This window comes from Gallinula chloropus, assembly GCF_964237585.1.
Source record: "Gallinula chloropus genome assembly, chromosome: 5".
Classification (NCBI taxonomy): domain Eukaryota; kingdom Metazoa; phylum Chordata; class Aves; order Gruiformes; family Rallidae; genus Gallinula; species Gallinula chloropus.
In genome coordinates this window covers 69174042-69190403 of record NC_140090.1, presented here as the reverse complement: position 1 = coordinate 69190403, position 16362 = coordinate 69174042, and the positions used below count along the sequence as shown (strand labels likewise).

At 37.8% G+C, this 16362-nt stretch overlaps 1 protein-coding gene across 1 annotated transcript in view; it reads right to left on the bottom strand.

Moving 5' to 3' along the window:
• CFAP58 (cilia and flagella associated protein 58) overlaps positions 1-16362 on the bottom strand; it is a gene marked incomplete at both ends in the record, with an annotated part of 65133 nt that overhangs the window by 39070 nt on the left and 9701 nt on the right. Inside the window, 6 exons of the mRNA XM_084264641.1 lie at positions 1320-1479; positions 3620-3757; positions 5954-6148; positions 8261-8417; positions 10167-10315; positions 15247-15528. Coding sequence (XP_084120767.1) covers positions 1320-1479; positions 3620-3757; positions 5954-6148; positions 8261-8417; positions 10167-10315; positions 15247-15528 — 1081 coding nt within the window. The remainder of the gene's footprint in view (positions 1-1319; positions 1480-3619; positions 3758-5953; positions 6149-8260; positions 8418-10166; positions 10316-15246; positions 15529-16362) is intronic.

Genomic DNA, 16362 nt, shown 5'->3' with positions numbered 1-16362 from the left:
TTGAAGAAGTGATCTTCAGAAATCATGAGCATTTTTTTCAGAAATCTGAAAAACAGAGCCTTTAAAAAAGCTTCAGATTGACCATCCAAAACCTGAGGCACTTTCAAAACCAGTGATTCAGAATTATCCTTATGATAATGTCCTAAAATGAGTATTTCACAAATCCTATGTGAAATCCATCTGTCCTTTGAAGAATTGAGATTCTACTGGCTTCAGTGGAGCTAAAACTACTTGCTATGCATCAAGATTAACACTGGACATATACTATTCCAAAGATAATAAAACTGAAGAGACCCGTGTTTTCACTGTATTTTTTATATTAATTAAAGTATGCTACATAAGCACTGAAGCTCAGGAAATGCAGTATATTGGGGTGCTAAGATACAGCTACTAATAACATGTCTTTTTGCAGTATTTCACATTCTCAGGCATTCCAGTACAGATCTGGATTGCCTATGTTTCTCTCTCCTTTCTAGTACAAGAGCATGACCTTAAGCAGTACTAGCAAAACACTTGTGGGAATGTTCTTCCACCCTCAGAGAGATGCACGAAAAACAGACATGAGGTTCCATAAAAACAGTTCATATGGAAGGATTCACATATCTCATATATGCAGTATCTTCAGGACACAAGCCTAAAACAAGGCAGGGAGAGGCATTTATGCCAAGATATATCAACTTGAATTGCATGAAGTTTCTAGCAAAGGGTTTTCTTCTGCCCCCAGAAGTGAAGTCTCATCAACTCAAAGGTTTTGTCAACTTCAACTTCATTATATTTAAAAAAAAATTAAAATAAGAAAGCTGATTTTTTTCTTCTGAAAATTACTTTGAAAATATCTATTTTAATTTCAAATAATATTTAATTTATTTGCATTTTAAGGTAAAAAAAAAAAAAGTGGGTTTAACTGTTCAAAAATCAATTCGCTTCCCTGCATTAATTTCTAGGCTGTAACTATTCAGCAGAATCAAAGCTGGAAAAAAGTGTGTCCTAAGCACATCTGATTTCAGTGAGCTTTGAGTTTGCTTCTCTCTCACGGCTCAGTACAGGAGCAATGAAGGTGCATTGGGGATAATTATGTGACAAGGTACAAATTGGTACACCACAAAGTTTGGTTATGTCTGTTGTATTTTCACCCCACATATTACATTATGAAAACTCCATCAGCCTACAGGGTTTTTAGAATGCTGCTGTAGATTCAAAATATAATTTATACAGCCTCATACTAGGCACTAAAGGAGAATGATCCTAACAGGAGGATGTACCCTGAATAAATAAATTATGAATCAGAAGTCAGATCCACCCATCAGCTAGGCACCTACCTCTGTCCAGCCCAGATATTTGATTTTTTAGGGTGTTTCTCTCATGTCCTGCATCAACTTTTTGTTCCTCTGCAACACGCAGCTTATTCTGGAGAGCATCTCTTACTTTGTTCAGCTTTGAAATTTCCAGGCGCATCTGAGTCACTTCATCATCTCTGACCTACAGAACAGCAACAAGGAAAGGGGAGAGAAAGTATCCACAGAAAGAAAACGCCTTGGTATTTGGTATATAATTATTCCATGACATTCAGGAAGCAAAGGTATAAGTCATGTGGGTCATCTGAGAGAAGATAATTAGCTAATTGAACAATATTAAAAATAATTTAAACAAAGGCAGCATGGGCAAAGAAAATGATAATCAAATCTTAACTTTCAGGCTGAAGATGATCAATAGAGAATCCCCAGCTGCAAATCCCACACAGCACTACCCAATTAGTCCTGCAGATTAAACACAAGCAGCTCTAATTTTCTTTGAAGTATTAGGGACAGTGATATCTGTAGTGTGATCTGATTACATGTCCCTCATAGCAGGTGTCTGTTATCCCCATTTTTTTATATCCTATGTCTTTAAAGAAAAAAGGAAAACGTAGAGTTTGTCTCACTTGCTATACAGGCAGTGGAGAAAATAATCAATCAAAGCACTGCATAACTGGTTACCAGGAAACACAACCAGTAATCACAACAGGACTGAGTCTTTTTCCTTTTAAGAAATAAATAGCACTTCCTCATATAATTCAGTGCCACTGTTAGGTTTTACAGCCATCACACTCAACAGTGTTCCACTTGCAGGCTCTGATTCTGTGAGATGGTGAATCCTTCTATGTGAGTATCCTCTGGGAGGATGTGAATCTCCTCAATTCTTACTGGCAATAACTTTCAAGATATTTATGAGTACTTTCACAGTTTGGGTTGCCCAACATCATAGTGGAGGCAGTCAGCACACTGCAGGATGAAACTGCAAGCACAGTGCCTACAAAGAAGGCATGTCAGATCATGATTGGGACTCTTAGAAGTTTTAGCAATTGGTTTAATTACTAACTGGGTAGTACCTTCTATATTTTTGTTCCCAGAAGTCTGTATGCATGACTCTACAAGTTCCATCAAGTTTTCTTACAGTTATGATAAAATTATAGAATCAAAATCCTCTTTTTGACATTCTAGAGCCCCAAATGTAAGTCATACTTGAACATGTTGTTTGTAAAGTTTTAAATAATGATGGTATTGCTAGAAGTGATGATAAAACCAGATAATATGGAAAAGACAGTAATTTGTTTTTCAAATCTCTAAGAAAAATATCCTCAAGTCTGCCTAACAAAACACAACAGATAACAAGCTCCTACCATGCAGCCTGTTAAGGATCCAAATCAGAAACATCTGTGGTATATTAGTTATGAAGTGAGCTTTTAATCTGTCAGTGGTTAGTTTTTATCATTCTGACTAACAGTTCCCATTTTTTTTTAAGAAAGCTCTCTATTGGCAAACAACCTTTATTATTTAGGTGAATTGGTTATACTCAACTAAACTTTGATAACATAATGATTTTCTACCTGAATTTTCTAATGTTTAGTGTTTTAATCCCAATGATGATACAAAATGCAAGAGACAGAGTAATAACATCTAACACTTGTACATTACCCTTTATCACAAATGCTCTCAAAGTACCCTAAAAAGCATATTCAGGAATCATTTAATCCTTCCCCAACTGAAACTCACCTGCTTCTGAGTGGTAAAAAACAACTCTTAAACAATGTAGTCAGGCAAGAAAATAATTTAGATCATAAAGTAAACACTGACTTGGTTACTTATATTTAACTTCCTCAACCAATACTGTGGGGGAAAATTTTAGTGTTGCAAGCTACTCCCTTCAGTGGAAGCTATTGAGGACATTGTCCTTATAATTTATTAACATTTTTAAATGGGTTTTGGCATCATTCAGGTTATGCTAATCATCATAAGAAAGTCGTTGCTTTTATCTGAAGACCTCACAATTGAAAAAAACCCTTATGCTTGTCAAAAGTACCATGCATCCTTTATGAACACGATTTGTTCAGTGTTTTGGTTTATGTTTTAGGTCACATAGTTCCTGCAGCAGGAGAGGACCTGCTATACCACCAGGTGATGGGGTTGGAGACAGAAAGATTGGCATCCAGTGACAGATAGATGTACTCCTAAAATCTCCTCAGGTTTCCCCCAGAACTACCCACAGGGGAACTATCAGCACAAGAACTGAGCTCTTCCCTGTCCTAACTGGTAAGACTGCTGTCTGATACAGCTGATAGCATGCATGCACTGGTACTTACTTTCAGTTCTGCTGTCTTCTGCTGGATGTCCTGCATCAACTCTTGAAACATCACACTGTGCTGCTCGCTCTCTTGCATGAGCTTATTAGTTCTCATCTGAAATTGTTCAAGTTCCTTACCAGTTTTTTCATTCAAGATCTGTTAGATTAAAGAACAATCCTATTAATTCTTTTTAATCTCATTATAATATCTACATATACATGAAGACAGAATCTTCCATCTCCCCAGAAGATAAAAGCTGCTACAGATTCTTATCTGTTTAAAAGCCACTCTTCATTGCTGATGAAATTACTAATGTGAATTATGATACATGTTCGTATTGACTAGGGGAAATGATCATTTCTAATGAGTAACACAGCCAGTGTTATTTTTTTCTAGGAGCTTAGCAGATCTCTCTTGCAGGTGGTAGATAAATATTTTACTTCTTGTTAGGCATTTGGCAAGCATCACATAACACAACTTGCTATACATAATTACTGAAAATTAGTATGAGATTCAAATTACTTCAATCAGCAGAGGGCAGGGGAGCTCTGTTTCTTTGCAAGCAAATCCTACATTAATATACTGATAACATTTCTCTGTGTACATGGTTTGCTGAGACCAGGACACAACCATTTTCCTCTCTTGTCTTCAGTCAAAAGTCTGGAACAGCAGTTTCATGGTTTCTACGGAGAACATACACTTCAATACTGGAGCTGCCAGTCTTTCCTTCTGCTTGCTGGGACTTCCCCTAACAGGTGTTACTCCATAAGCGAGGAAAGAACAACCATCCTACTTTTCACTTCAAGCATTAATGTGTGATAAACCGATGAAGTCAATATCTACCTTAACAAACATTAAAGGAAGAGAAGTGGAATCCCCCTCTTCTGAACCCATGCAAAAGCAAAGACAATGTAAGAACAGAGTACTGTTTCTTGGCATTGCAAACGTCAGGATAACATTGTGTTTCAGGCAATTCTTTATTGACACTCAGACATGGGTGAGATGAAGCCTATGGTAGTCATATCAAACATCTTCACTGCCATGCAAGCAAGGATACTTTATTAGCAATTTTAGTTGAATAGGAGCAGACATCACAGCCAATGACAATTCGGTTGAGAAGCAATAACCCAATGGCATTGCAATAGCTGAGTCACTTTCTCATGCAGATCTCTACCTGGACTCTTGCACAGTTGGCTAGCCTGTGTTTTGGACAGACCTTTTGCAAAAGACAATGCAGAGCCAACACAAGCAACACAGGCAACAAACCCAGTGCAGTAATCTGGTTAACTAGCCTAGGCATTGCACTTCATGTGGACTATTGGTTTCCTGGGTAGTTCAGAAAAATTGAACACCCCTAAAATCTGCATTTATAAAGGTTGAAGTGGGCTATAGAAAGGAGGAGAAAGAGTGGAACAAAACCAGGAGCTGTAGAATCCTATTTAAAAACAATGTGATTTTCCTAGAAAATCATGGAGCTGCCTCCAAAAAATGCATCAAATCAGTTATATTCAGAGAAATAATCACTTATGTGAAGTAATTTACTAAGACTCTATGTTGACAAAAAAAATTGTCACAGACCTGTACCTTCACAAATTCAGGAAGCTGAAGGGAAGAAAAAGCCATAAAAGTCATAAATTTACCAGACACACACACAACTCCCAAAGAAGTTTCCCTTGAGGCAGGACTGTTTTACAGTGATGAGATCTCCCCTGCCATTTACTGAAATTGCTTCTCTGAGAGTTTCTCAAAGTCAGGGGAAATGGACTGAAAACCTGAAAATTCAAACACTTGCGGAACACTGTGTTAGGACATTTCCAGATAAAGTTTTTAGAAACAGAATGGGGAAAATCAATCAAAAAGGTTTACGAAGACAGTTCTCTGCCCTTTCACAGAAATTCTTCCACAAGCTTGAGAGGTAGATAAAAATTATTGTGACAGAGAAGAAAGAAAGGGTCAAAGGTAAAATGACTTTACCAATGCCACTATAGTCAATCAGTGGCAAAACTGGCAATACACACCAGAAGTCCAACCTGGCAACCTCCAGTTAATATCACTAGATCATTCACACTCTTCACAGTCTTTGTCACATTTGCTGTGATCTTTTCAAGATGATCTCTAACAATACCATTGTGATCTACTATTTATTTCTGTGAGTTCTAGCTGAAATCTGCCAGCAAGCTTTAAAGATTTATTTATTTATTAGTAATGTTTACATGAAAATAAATATTTAATACTGTTACTTGACTAAAAGCAATCTCCCTCCCTCTCCCTTCAGAAAAATCTATTTTCTTCTTATTTTGACAACTGATCCTAGTTTTAGACCTGATGAGTACAATGTGCCACATACCCTACCTTCTGCTCTTTTAGATGCTGCTCCATTTTCAGTTGTTCCTCCTTGTTCTTCTGTATAAGTTGCTGTAAGTTCTTGATCTCAGCTCGCTTGTTATCCATTTCAGCTAGAAGATTTTTCAGCTCCTTCTCCATTTTCTCCTTCTTTCGAGCTTCTCGTGTTGCTTCATTCTGATGCAATTGGATTTCTTGCTGAAGCTGTAATAGTAGAAAAGACAATAGTTCTGCTGCCTTTTATTCAGGACAACAAGGCCTCCTCTCACCTCTCCTTCTGCTATGCTTGATTTTGAAAACAACAGCTTCTATATAACTGTACCCACTACTGCAAGGAATATGCCAGATCTTTTCAGAAATAAATATGTTCTGTAGTGTCTGAACAAAAGATCCTGCTTGAGGGAACCTATTTATTGATGACAAGAATTTGTTAAGCACCAGTCAGTTCACTCACATGGAAGGGTCTGGTACAGTTCAGACATAAAAGCATCCCCCTGGATATGCAGTGGTACAAATGTATTTTCAGTTGTAAGTTACTTGTAAAATGGAGTACCACTGAATGCAGTGGTAAAACTAATTTTGGATTGCTGTTGTATTGCAAGCATTTTTATTTTTATTTTTCTATCTCACCAGCAGAAACACATTGATAGCAAAAGAAAGAGAGAGATGTCAGACCAGGTTCATTTTTACAACTGCTCTCAATCTTTCTGCTCTCAAAGTTCCTCTGTAGGAACACTGAAAGAGAGGCTTTCTCTCAAATTTAATAGACTGTCTTGTGACTTCTGCTCTCTCCCTCCCCAAAACTGTGATGGCGCAGAATCAGCAGAAAGGAGACCCAGGGGGTTGATCCACATGGAAATATTCAGTTCAGCCAGGGACCAGCAATTGAAAGATGTTCTTTGCTTAAAGATTCCTCTCGCTCTGAGCCCACAGATAAAAAGTTGCCAGAAATGACAAGGTCTTCAACAGGATCTTCAAAAAGACATTGTCATTTAAGCAGTCTGAAGTGGAGAATAATTTCATACTGGGAGAATGGGGGATGGTTCCAAATGCTGTAACAATCCCATACATTTAAGGGCTGATGAAGTGAGTATCAGAAGATTAAGGCTGGCAAGATGCAATGAGTTTTGACAGAAGTTTCAATCCCTTCTTTTCTCTCATGCCCACAAGGCTGTCAGAAAAGCAAAGATTTATATTTTCTTGTAATACATTCCCAACCATCTGCTTTAGAAACAGAAATGAGTTCTGTGCATGAAATCTAGGCTGATCATCACTTTCCTAATTTCAATTAATTAAAAACTGTAAGCTAAATGCTGCTTCCATCCTTTCCCTGTTCTTTAACTGTTCCTTTCTGCTTTACCTTTCTTCTGTTTTCTTGCTCTAGCCCCTATATATATTCTGCTTTAAATTCTTTAAACCTCGTTATTATGGTTTTATATCTTGATGTATCAGAGTTCCATATCCCTTCTTCTATAATTTTCTACTTTTTCAAGGTCCCTTCCAACCCCTAACATTCTGTGAGTCTGTGATCCTTGTTCAGTGGGTATCCTATTGATCTCCAGTCTTCTGTATCTCTAGCAGCTATACACATTTAAAGGAAATTACACAGATTGATCAGTAAAGGAGAACAGTCTCTCAGATGGTCAGAAAAACAGGGAACCTAACTTACAGAAGAGACCAAAAAACTAAAGCTGAGATGGAATATGACTGCTCTCTACAGACCCTGGTGAGGTGAAAAATTATTTATAGGCAGGAATTTAGTAGGCAGGAATCAGTGTGAAGAAAGAAGTAGGAGATCTCTAACCATTACAAAAGTGAGGTTTTGGAAAAGCTTCCCATAAGAAGTGAGGGAGAAAATAGCTTAATAAGCCTTTAAATCAGAATTTGATTATTTCTAAAAATGATGGTATGTCATCATATGACAACCACTGCCAACAGCAAAGGACCTAGGATCTACAATCCACATGTATGTTCTGAGTGGTTCTTTGGAGGCACAAGGATTTTCAGTGCAGAGAAAAACCTACATCTCCAGTATGAAAGACAACTGTGATTCAGGCAAAGGAACCTTGGGCCCATTCAGGGTATGGGGAAACTAGAAGCAGCTGGTATGTGACAATACACTGTATGAAGGACATAGCCTGGAAGTAGAGAAAAACATCAAAATCATTCACAACAGCATCCCTTCTGTGCACTCCCGAAGATGCTTGATATGTGAAAGAAAAGTTAGTAGCATAGTAGTCGATGGAGATCAATTGCAAGAGTGGAGAATGATTCAGGACAAAGCCTGAAAATCACCTCCTGGTGATCCATACAGACCTGCATAATGGATTGATCTGCCTCAGTTTTCGCCCTCTCTGTATCCTGCTGCTGCTCTGTGGCTTCAGTTAGACTTTGACGTAACTTCACAACCTCTGATAAGAGTTGGTCTCGCTCCTTTGTTACCTCTTCTTTAAGTTTTAGCAAATCCCGAATACTAGAAGCAAGGAAATAACAGTCAAGCAGTGTCACAGGCACTTTCTGTCCTTCCTCCTATGCCAGAGAATGATCTTTTGTGAGAAACTGGCGTTGAAAAGTAATTTGTTTCATTTTAAACTCCTCTTGGATTAAAGCTCTGATGGTCAATTGAATTATGTACCCTATCTACTGGGATCGTAGTCACTGTCAGCATAGGCAGCTTCAAAAGCTAATCTAGTCCAGTAAATCAAACTTTCTTGTTATATCACATCCTCATGGGTCTGAAGAAACCTTCAGTTTCCCAAAAAGGTAACAGGGAACAAAATTCCTCCTTCCCCACCCATTGCAAAATGACACAGGGACCAAAACTGTGACATTGTTGCAACCATTTATCTCTGCATCTTACCTGACAGGGCACCTGAGTGGGTTATGTCTTGTGCTCATTTAATCTAAGAGGAAAGCAGACTCACTGTTTGGACACATTTACAATCTGAGAGAAAATCTATGCAGTGTGGGTTCAAGCTCAACTTAAAACACAGCCTTACAGTTCTAAAAGGAGTTGGCCAGTCCCGTGGCCTTTTACTGGACAGAGAATTTAAACGTGGAACTGGAGAGCAATACACAAAGAACTTTAAGAAGAAATTGTAAGTAGGCAACACTCAGCAGCCTGGGCAGCAGCTGGAAACTGCAGGAGTGAGGCCTTAGCAAATTAACGCTCTTGCAGGAAAATGCAGAAAACAGCCACAAAGAGCTGCCTTGAGGGAGAAGGGGAGGGCTTAATAACCAAGCTTAATGACCGTTGCACAGGTCCAGAACATTTCAGGGCCAAAAGGTGAAAGAGTGGATCTCTCGTGCATCCAGGCGGTTTACTGCTGGCACACTCCTTGGAGGAGAAATGTTTGAGCCCACCAAAGGCCTTGCTCACAGACACAAGACTGGTTTATGCAACCTGGATATACAGAGCATGGGGAGATAAGCATGCCTCCTGTGCATCCCTAATGCATAATATAAATAAATACCTTACACAGTGTGAAAATTTCAAGCCCCAAACCAGCTGGGTCAAGCATGAGCAATCACTGTAGAAAGTACACAGGTCATAGAGTCAATATACTTAGTATCATCTTTGAGTTTACACTTAGTCTTACAGCATAAGCACAGCCTGAGGACCTGATACTACAAACACTAGCTTCTGGATGGCTTTTCGGTAGCTTCTGAGGATCATTCTTATTTGCACACTGTAGCAACCAAGGGCTTCACCTGGTCTCACTATTGCCGCATTGGTATTCAGTTAAAAAAAGTCTGGAAAATGTATAAATATAAAATACAAGCAAGAATACAGACCGAGACAGTGCCTTATAACAAAGCTTGGAACAGAAGAGAAATCAAACCTCCTGCTTCCTTGACTTATTTACATGACCCTGCTGCCATCATGTGTAAAAATGTTGACAGGATCATATTCTCAAAGATGGAGTATGTTGAAATGCTAGTCAGATAAAACTATACGACAAATACTGAGGAAGTGCATAATATTGATTTTTATTTGATCTCTCAGCTTAATGCATTGCTGAACTCACTCAGAGCCTGATTCTGTACCTGCTCACTGCATAAACACACAGAGCAATAAATGGGAGCTCATGAGAAAAGTGAAAGGCAGAAAAGACCTTTCTCTCTGTGTTTTCCAGTGTCTTTGTAGTGTCTAAATGATTAAACAAGGTTTAGAATGACAGAAAATAAGATCACCCTTTTCCCCCCCCTGGGGAAAACGTACTTGTACTCCTGTCCCTGGGATAGTCCAGATCCTTGTTCCACTAAATTAGTTAGACGTGCAATTTCCTCCTGCAGTGATTTAATCATTTCCTTTGCTCTCTGTTCCTTTTCATAGGCTGTATCCACCATTTTCCAGGACCTTTCAATCTCCTAGGAATGAAATGCAAAACAATTACATAAAGTTGCTTGAAAATGAACAACAGATCAAAAATTAATTGCCTTGCATTTTGGTTAATTAAGAAAACAGATCTTTGTGCCTTTTCATGCTTAGATTCACAACAGTTTTCTTCACCAGTTTTCTTTTGGATGAGGGCATAGCAACCATTTGCAGCCATTCAGGCTATGTCAATTTACACCACAAAAGCTCTTAATACATTTTCTTTACTACATAGATCTGAACATTATCAAATCCCATTCTATGAGCTTTTGGTCATGTGAGTCCCACTAATATCTAAAAATGTACTGAAAATTCAGTGCCCAGAAAATTACCATCTACTTAAATAGCTCGTTTATGTCTGTAAAACTCTTATTAGCCGTTATGACAATGAACATCCAAATCACTGATTTGGATGAGACAAAGATATTACTGAGGGCTTTTCTCCCTCTTTGCTCATTTTCATCTGTGAGGACATAGTGCATATTGGTTTTAACTCTATATTTCCACAAGCCACAACTGTCATGCCAAATTTCAGCACAAGGAATTACACGAATGAGAGACTCCTGTGCCTCTCACAAGCACAGGGTTTGACACCCAGGAACAGGATAGGGGACGAGGGTTCACTTGAATTTTTAACTTCCTCTGCATCTCTTGCCCTTGGATCAGACCCCTAAAAATCACACAGAAGACTTACTCCTTGCCAGGTTCAAAACAAGCTCCTAGCATTTCTGGAATCCTGTGCTAAAAAATGCATAGATTCAGAAAGCAACTGGAAGACTCAGTAAATAATACAGACACTCTTCTTGACACTGAGAGTCCCTGCACTGCAAAACATAGCATGATGTCCTCTCTCACTCATGCTTTTTTCTCAGCTGGCTCCTGGTGGAGTTCTGGACTTGATGGACTTGTACAGATTTAGACTCCAAGTGTGGCTGAGCAGCTCTACATTAGCTCTAGCTGAGCCAGATAGAAGCCATAATATCCCTTTCAACTCCTACTTGCATAATATGAAAAAGGGGCAGAAAAAAAAGAAATAAACCTCCCCCCACAATAACAAATATAAAATAGTTTATATCAAAACATTTACAGCAGTTCTTCATTGAAATTAACATCTCTGGTTCTAAATAAAACCCCTATTTAACATTAAACTCAAAATGATGACAGCTATATTATGGTATAATGTTAATAAATTTATTGAACTCTTTTAAATCAAATAAATGTAGTACTTAGCTGTTTACTTCCTAAATTAAAAATTGAAGCTATTGAAGTAACAGGCTACCAGAATTTACTGTAAAAATAACACAAAGTATAACATCTGTACCCTCTTCAAACTGGAAAGGGAATAGATTTTCAGTTTATTTATTCAACTAGTTCAGCACATCCAAATTTGAGAAACCACTTGGAACTTAAAGACTGGGAATATTTGCTTTTTTAAATTTATTTACCTCAACCTGTTAATAAAGAGTTAAACAGTGGACTTTACTAGTTCAGAAATTCTGACAGTTAATTAAATTCACTACCTACAAACAGTATTTTCATTACTTAATAAATTACTTAGTTCAAAATTTAGTATGAAAACTGTGCTTTTCACTTATGTATCAAGCATATTTAAACAGTTTTAAATATTAAAGTCAATTATTACATTTTATACATTTGCGGTTCCAATTTCAATTCAAATGCAGCGATGATCAGACATAAAGTATTAAGTATCATCTAGTAAATAATAAATTTTTCATTCATTACTATATTACATTAAAATGTTCGCTTTTGAAATTTAAATGCACACTAGGCTGAAATAATGGCATGAAGACACAGTGTATCATCTTGACTGGCAGAAAAGCATAAAATACAGCTGTAAATAAACATGTTTCAGATTTGCCAACCAATCAGAGGCAACTAACCTTTCTCTAGAAAAATGCAAATAGAAAATAAGATTAAAGCTGATTACTTAAATCAAAGCTTCCTGCCGGCTGATTAGACTGTGATTAAAATCTGTGAATTAAATCATTACGACTGGAGTTTTGGGGAATAGAGCTGGGAAATAAAATCAATATGCCCTCTGAGAGGTCTCACAGGCTTCAATGAGAATTTTGTTCCGGTGAGTATTTGCAAAAGTGATCCTCTGAAGTCAGTAAGGCCATTCAGATAAGCAGTGATTCCAGGTCACCCTAAGTTTTGCTTTTTGAACTTTATCCTGCTTTTGATGTGTAAAAACAATTGTATTGAATTTGTATTGATTAAACTCATTTGTTTCAATGAAGCTAACAGGCACAGATGATGGCCCCATTAATAAACAAGAATTTTCAACTGACCAGCATCAACAAAACTAGGCTTCATTGCAGTTGTTTCCTGGTTCTGGTTTTTACACTGAATAGAAGATCAACAGATTGTTCCCTTCAACTTCAAAAGCAAAGAGAAGGAAATTTTTGATGGTGGAAACCTTCATTGAAAAAATACTCAAATTGATACTCAGTGGAGAGGTGAACTGAAAGAATAGTGTGTCAGCCTCACTGGGTAACTGCAGTACACAGCCAGGTAGGTAACGTGCATTGCAGTCTGTTGTGTAATTAAACAGAGAAGTACATTGGGTGTTTGCAGTTGGAATCATTCAAAAATGTTTGGAGAATTACTGGAACTCTGGAAATTGTGAAGCAGAATTGATTAAGCATGACTGCCTTACTTTATTTTCATTAAATATCCCCAAAGATCACATCAGTTTCACCACTCGGAAACCGAGAATTACTGAAATGCTTTCCCAGTATATTGGATTGATACACCCGGAAATTGAAAACTTGGTAATTCCAGGCAGGGCAGTACAAGTGCCTATAAATTCCCCTTCTAGGGTTCTTCCAGTGCAGCCCTGAGGATCAGCATCCCTATCCATGAAAAAGAGAACTGTACGCCCTTGGTATTCAGCTTGGCACTTTGCTCCTTTGATATGACTGTAAAGAGCAGACGATTATGTCCAGTTTATTAAAACTACAAAACAGAGCACTGAACAACCATCAGAGAGTTAACAGCTATTGATTCTTATTGACTCGGGTCCTACCAGCCCCTGATCTGTGTAGTTAACCCCTGTCCCTAAACAGATCCCACTGATTACACCGAGGCTTCACATGGAGAAAAAATTTGCTTCTGATGGCTTTACGTGTATATGAAACGGTGACAAAGCTCTACACCTGTTACCCTGATGACCCATCAAGTCACCAAGATTTAGGGCCTTAATTTGAAGCAACTATACCACTTCTACAGGAAAAGGCCCACCAGGATTCTCATATTTTTTTGTAAATAATGAAACAGTGGAACAGATTGTTTGTTTAATCTAGTGCTGAAGAATATAATCTGTGCTATTTTAGCACCTGAACTCTCCTCAGCACTTGCAAAACATATTTTTTGAGTGTTAGAAAAATAGTAGTGAAATACTGCAGCTGTAATGGAAATTCCCTTTCAGAAAGAATAACATGAAATAAGGATATACCAAACAAAACCCCAAAACATGACATGAACATTTTAACAATATCCAAATTATTTCTGAACATTTAAAGGAAAGATTCATTCTCATAAGCAAACTGAAAAAGCATCACTGCTGCTTACTTGGCCTACAGCACACCACACCACTAGAACTGAAAGGTCACATGTTGAACACTGCACATCATCTCTAATAGGATCATACTGTCAAGCAGCTTTTTCACTAAAAATCTCTTAGCTGGCTCAGTAGTAGGTGGTTCTGTTAAGCCATACCTTGCCTGAGCTTCAAATTAGCTGCTGAAATTGGAAAGGCTCTTATTTTTCCTACTCTTCCTCCACTCCTCAGTTTTCTGACATTACTAAGACAATGTCTCCTCAGGTTGGGAACATCTTAAAGGATTGCCTCTGCTACTGTTCACACTTAGGGCATTGCCATGTAATGGCAGAATGAAAATGATAAGGATCATTGAGGTTCCTGACAAACACCTACCAGGTTTTGATTAGCAGAAGTGAAAATCAACAAGATTTTCTATGCAGTTTTCCTCCTCCCTGAGGATGCTGTAAGTAGTACCATGGGCTTGCAAGCTGCTCTGAGTGTATTTTCTTCCTAATTCTAAGGACAAGAAACTTCATTTCAAAAGAACTTCTATTTCTGTAGCACATAGATCACTCTGGATTGTTACACTGAATTTATTTTACTGGAACAAAACGCTTTACTCAAGGCATGAAGGTTTCTCAACTAAATGCTAAATTGAAGTCTGTCTAGGTTCCACAGCCTAAGCTTTTAAACCATCAGAAGGACAAGAAGTTGAAAATACAGTCTTCTGATCATTTGGCAGCTTTAGGTTTCTGGTAGTCAAACCTCGCTGAGGTTTTTAGCAAGTCAAGCACTTTGATTTGAGAGAGTTCAAATCAATAATAACAAAGAACACATCAGAGTAAATTGGTAAAATCACATTGAAATGCTATATAGGATTCCTTTTCAAAAATACTGTGAAACATTTATTTATATGAGTTGATGGCACTTCCCTGGTCTACAATCAATATTCCAGCAAGTAAGTAGATTTTTTTATGTTCTGGCAATAGTTAACATCCAAGGAGCACTTCGAAAATATTAATGAATCCAGTATCAAAACCCATGTATTACGTTGGAAATGCACTATTTTACAGAGGGAAAGCTTAAACAAAAACTATTAGTGAATACTTGAAAGCAGATGGAGTTGGCTTAGAGCAAATAGACACAGAAATTGCCCTGGATTAGTAAAAGTAAGGAAATTTTATGCTAAAGAAACAAAGTGATTGGTAGAGATGCAGAGGTTAAAGAAGTGGAGATGCCAGTTCTATAGTTAGTTCACCAGGCAGTTTACATAAATACAGTGTTCCTGTAGATGCTTTTCTTATTACCACATTTCATGATATGATTGCAGATCATATTTAATTCTATTCAAAGCTTTACCATCTTCATTGATGATAGAGTTTCCCGATCATCTTTAGAGAGCTCTGTGAGCGCAGCCACTTTAGATGAATTCACAGCAAGCTCAGCATTCAGCTCCCTGCATTTCTCCATGAGACGCTTTTCATTTTCGTGAGATTTCTTCATAACAGCATGGAGCTTCTCATATTCTATTCGGAATTTTTCCAGAGTTTTATCTCCCTTAAGTAGATTGATGACATCTTGGAAGTCTTTTTCCAGTTTTTCAAATGCACTTTCTCCTAGATATTGTTTGCCAGACTTTTCCTGAATGAAATGAGAGAGATAATCAACAAACAGGAGGAATCCAACAAACATCTCGCTTATGACCCCAGAATATTAAAAAACAATATACTGAGTGTGTAACAGCTACTAAGAAATCATGACAAACTTTTCTGAAATAACAGTTCTCTTGCTAGCATATGATATGCACATTGCAGGCTATTTTTCAAACAGATCTCCCCCGATTTTACTGAAATAACTTACGCTTTAACAGTCAGAGTTCCTGTAATTGAGTACCACAACTACTTTAAAGACAGGTCTATAAAATATCATCAGTGTGATAGAGTTTAAATAATACATCAACTATTCAGCAAGCCCAGTATTTTAGCCTCAATTCTTCCCAGTTCTCTACACTCTAAAATCTGATTAGTTTATGCTTTCTATGCAGATCATGCCAGCAGACAAGCATGTCTGAAAAGTCCAGTAATGCCATTGCAAGCCAATCCTTTCTCTGCAGGGAATACTACCATTAAACTTTTCACAGGGAACGTTTTTGCTCTAGCTCAGTTCTGATGCCAGATTTTTGCCAGCTCAGCTGCTGGACACCAATACTTTTCAGAACAGCTTAAAATAAGCCTCCATTATAGCCTTCAACAGGACACAGCCACACCAAGAGAAGGCAGCTTGGCTACTTCATGGGAGTTAGCTTCATCTGCTAAGCAGCAAGATAAATCACCCTACAGATGCTTCATGCTGTCACGGATGCATTGCTTCCACTACTCAAGCTTGCTCAGAACTGACTGGGATGTCTCTATGCTGCAATCTGAAGTCTAGGTATATCCTTATAATCACATTTCAGACATGGAATCATTTGGATAG